The following is a 4321-nucleotide window of genomic DNA, read 5'->3' on the forward strand; positions in this document are numbered from 1 at the left end:
TTATTATATAATTGATCCAACTAATCGTTATTTGATTGGCCATGCTGATCGTGAAATGTTCAACACAACGATTTTACACGATTCACCTTTTAAATGTAACAACGTTTTGAACTCTAATTTACTCTAATTTTACTGTCTTTAACATGGCTTAGGTTGTGGCATTGTATTAAGAAAAAAAAAAAAAAACTAGTATGTACAATGTAAACTTGCTAAGCAAGGATTGAATTGTCACAAGTAAGTAGTGTATGCACCCACACCCTATATATATTCACTAAACCATGTAGCAGAAACAAGAAACAAATATGAATGCCTCCTGAGTCCTGGTAACTAATAATTTGCATTTGCTCACATGTATTACTGTATTAGGCATGCCAAATGTATAAATCTCAAATCCTGTAGATTACCTGACTTCTAATCAAAATAATGAGTTCCTGGGGCTTGTTTATAACAAAATTTCTAGCTACATGCAAAAGTGATTTGCATTATTTTATATTAATGAGAAGATTGGGATAAAAAAAAGTGATCGAACTGTGCACACTCCCAAACTGTCAAAAAATGCTGACTCTGCTGTGATTCAGAAAGATCACTAGGACAAAAAATGGTTGGTAAGTAAAATCTAATCAGCAAATGGTTTCACAGCTCATGTCTGATTCAAGCACAAGATGATGGAAGAAGCATGTTATTCAATGTTGTGTCTTGGGAAGAATCAAGAATAGTAGTGTGTCTGAGAAGCAGCAAGAAACAAAGCACCAGTGCCAGCACCTCCATGTGGAGTTTGAATGATGACATTGTCAGAGAGATCGTTTCCCAGCATTTCCCAGACACCACTGTGAAGGTAATTTCGGAAGATCCGATAATGTTCATACAATCCACCTTCCACTGTCACCACACTTCTTCTGCTCTGTATTCTTTCAAGCTTCTTCACCATCCCCACTATTCCTGCTGCAGCAAGACGTGCCCCTCGTTCTGTTACTATGTCACACACCTCTGCCACTACTTCTCGTGCCATCTCACTCGAATCTGTTATCTGCTTCACCCCCAAATTATAAAAAAAGATTTGATTTTTTCATTTCAATGCAAGGTATATATGTTTTCTGAGAAATCCTTACCCCGAAAACCTCTCTCAGTTTTTCCATTACTACTTCCCGATACTCTGACGTGTCTTGATGCATTGCTGCCATGTCAGGTGCTCTGCACAGTGCCAAGTGAATTACGCCAAGAAAAACATTAGTTCTCCGTTCTTGCTTTCAAGGATAGGATTATACAATACCTTAGTTGATAGGGAATCATAAGCTGAGGAGGTACTCTGTCTCCGAACAGAGCTGTTTCTTGAGCCAACTTCAACAAGACTCGTCTCACAATTTCTCCCAAGTACATGCCCGAAACAACCTTGCCGAAAGTCTGTAAGTTGGAAGAAACAATATTCAGAGCGAATCTTTATATATATATATATATATATATGCCATGGAACAGATTGCTGCCGAAGTGGCTGGTTTATGATACCTCGCCACCAGGATTAGAGCTTTCAGCATCTAAACTATCATCAAATTGTGTGAGTGGCAGATGTGAGGACCTGAAGTTTCTCCATTCCGTGCTAATAACCTGCATTATTAGTCATGTTATTACCTTGAATTAATCTGTTCATGGTCAAACGGAGAGGCTAATTTTTTTTTTTTTTACTGCGTGTATTTAATGGTCACTAACCAGCTCGCCTGATTCAGGTTTTTGGTGAATCCATCTGGGAACATCTTGAGATGATTCAACATAAACAGCATTTGTGCTCATTCCCAATGTGACTGCAGCAACATTGTCCCTACTGTAGTACCTTCCTCCAGACAAACCCCCTACAGTATCCTCAACCTACTCACCATTTGAAATTTTCACTGCTTCGCAACTTAAACTAAAACTAAATGCATGCGTGTTTAAGATTTGGATTTTGAGTGTCTTGAGTCTTCTCACCTAGTGAGTGTCTATACTGTAATTGTAGAATTTCATCAATTTTTAAAAATTAATACTTAAATAGAAATGAATAAAACAGTGAGTTGAAGAACAATTATACAAGGTTACATTTTATGTTTTTAACCATTTCTCTAAAGCCAATTGGAGACACGGGATTGTGGGTTAGTGCATACAGAAAATGTAAAAATAATAAAAATTAAAATTAAAATACTGTTATTTTTTATAAAAGTAATATAAATTTGAATTTAAGAGGTCCAAAATTTAAAATCTCTTAAGTGAAATATCAGAAGCTCAATTTTTTTAGAACTCAAATATGTTTTATTTTGAGTCTAATGGATTCAAAATTATTGGGGAAGTAGAGCAAATTTTCAAAAGTTACCATACATACTTACAAATTCCTGTAAGTTGAAGGCACCTGCTTACCCGATCAATTTCAAATAGATCTTCACTGTTGGATTAAGGTATAGAGTACAATAAAATAGTGATTTGGTATTTTTTTCTTTATCCTATGCTTATATCTCCTTGGTCAATCATTCGATTAAGTCAATTATTTTTACCATGCCACATAACACACTCAATGGGCGAGAAGATTTCAGATATTAAATCATCAGGATCTATTTGTGTGAAAGAGGGAGGGGAGTTAATTACCATAGCAACAACTTGAATGTTATTGATCCCATGGTTCTTTAAGGCTTGATTGAAGTCATTGACCATCTCTTTCCCGACCTATGGTTACAGGACACCAAAATATATACAAAGTCATGTAGCATGCATGCATGTGCATAACAATAACGCAAGTACTGTGAAACCAAACTCAACTGGGTCTTCTGCGGAGAAGGTTTTCCAGTGGTTTAATGTAGTACCAGCTTGGCCGACCAGGTTAGACAAAGTGAACCCCAGTTTCTTTGGAACGTTAGATATTTCCTTCTCAGGATGTGCCACAATAAATTTCGCTATCTCTGTAGCCACAAACTCAAACACCACCTGCCAGCCACACAGTTCACAGGTTCAATATTATGTATCAATCGCAGACAAGAAACTTTAGGTTACGAGGAAGAAGATATATACCTGTCTAGTTGCATCCAGGAGATCAGGAGGGAAGGAGATTTCTTCTCTGTCTAAGTCAGAGACGTGGCTGTTCTTTCCTCTGAGACGAGCACACAAAATCAAGAAGTTTGTGCTTCTCATGTTAACCCCGTAGAAGAAACCTTCCTCTTCTCTGTCAATGCCAAATAATTTAACCTAACTGAATGAAAAAACACACACAGGAAAAGGCATTTTGAACAGAAGAGGAAGAAGTACCCATTAGGGAGCGATGCAGCATACGAAATGATCATCTTGAGAGTGGTGGCTTCGTCGGAGGAAGAAGCGAGAGAGGCTTTCATGTCGGAAACTAAGTCATCGGCGACGAGCCAGAGGGTTTTGACAGGAGTGGCACATTCCCTTGCGAATTTACGTACGAGGTTTCGTGTTTGCCTCCCTTGTCTCTCTTTCTTCTTCTTCCATCTCTTGATCAGACCAACTGCTGCGACCAGTGCCAAGGTTGTGCCCAGTGAAGCTATCACCACCACCTCCTTCCTCATCCTTCTTTGTCTCTGTAATCATTCCATGATCAGATCACTGATCCTTTGTTTGGAGGTTGATTTGGTTAGTGCGTCCTAACTGTTATTCCTATTATGGAATTGAAATAACTGAAATCCGTTAATCCTGTGCATAGAGGAACGAGCATCATGGGTTTGGCAACAAAAATCTTTATTTTTTTTTTGAATTTTTTTTAAAAATAATAAAGATCCAAGTTTGAATCCAATGTTATTCGGCTGACTTATCTCTAGAGCTGCAATTGGAGTTGGTCCGGCCTACAATAGCCCAAGTCTGGCTTCGTTGACAGCTTCCAGCTGGGTCCAAAAGCGGACATAATTTTTACAATTTCGCTAATACAGCTATTTAAAGAATTTTATCATTTTTATGTATTAATTCCATTTCAACTCTATTATTTTATAATATTAACAATTTCAACAAAATTGAAAAGAGAGAGAGAGAAATATAGGGGCTAAAAAGGTTAGCCTGCTTTCGAAGGGCTTATAAAAATTGAGCCTAAAGACTCCTTCACGTCAAAATCTCTCATTTTATAAGCTTGTTCCTTAAAAAAAAAAAATATAAAGTTTAAATGAGTTGTCCGAAAAGAGCACCCCTTATTGGCAAATGACCACTATGTCCAATCTGTAAACTGCACGAAATTTTAGATTACTAATTATTGTCAGTTACTAAAAAAAAGGTTTCTAGATTATTGTAAATTATACAAGGGTTATCCTTTTTTTTATTTTTTTTTCTAATTGAATGTTCGAAGGTTTCTTAAAACAAA

At 37.0% G+C, this 4321-nt stretch overlaps 1 protein-coding gene and 1 long non-coding RNA gene across 3 annotated transcripts; one reads left to right on the forward strand and one right to left on the reverse strand.

The window, feature by feature from the left end:
- Positions 1-385: 385 nt before the first annotated feature.
- On the reverse strand, positions 386-3608 carry LOC129311069 (probable hexokinase-like 2 protein). Its single transcript, XM_054953035.1, has 9 exons — positions 3262-3608; positions 3028-3178; positions 2779-2943; positions 2608-2685; positions 1705-1860; positions 1504-1602; positions 1271-1401; positions 1110-1191; positions 386-1027 (listed from the first exon to the last, which is right to left on the reverse strand). Exons 1-9 carry the CDS (start codon positions 3540-3542, stop codon positions 707-709), a joined length of 1464 nt encoding a protein of 487 aa, XP_054809010.1. The 5' UTR covers positions 3543-3608; the 3' UTR covers positions 386-706.
- Positions 542-3268, forward strand: LOC129311071 (uncharacterized). 2 transcript variants are annotated; one of them, XR_008593225.1, is made up of 5 exons: positions 542-835; positions 949-1081; positions 1187-1403; positions 1722-2838; positions 2925-3268. It is a non-coding gene; the product is annotated as an uncharacterized LOC129311071 (long non-coding RNA). The 2 variants fall into 2 exon arrangements; XR_008593224.1 differs by having other exon boundaries at positions 1722-3268.
- Positions 3609-4321: the final 713 nt, after the last annotated feature.

Source organism: Prosopis cineraria, unplaced genomic scaffold (assembly GCF_029017545.1).
Source record: "Prosopis cineraria cultivar Desert tree isolate PC_DT_omini unplaced genomic scaffold, ASM2901754v1 PC5, whole genome shotgun sequence".
Lineage (NCBI taxonomy): Eukaryota > Viridiplantae > Streptophyta > Magnoliopsida > Fabales > Fabaceae > Prosopis > Prosopis cineraria.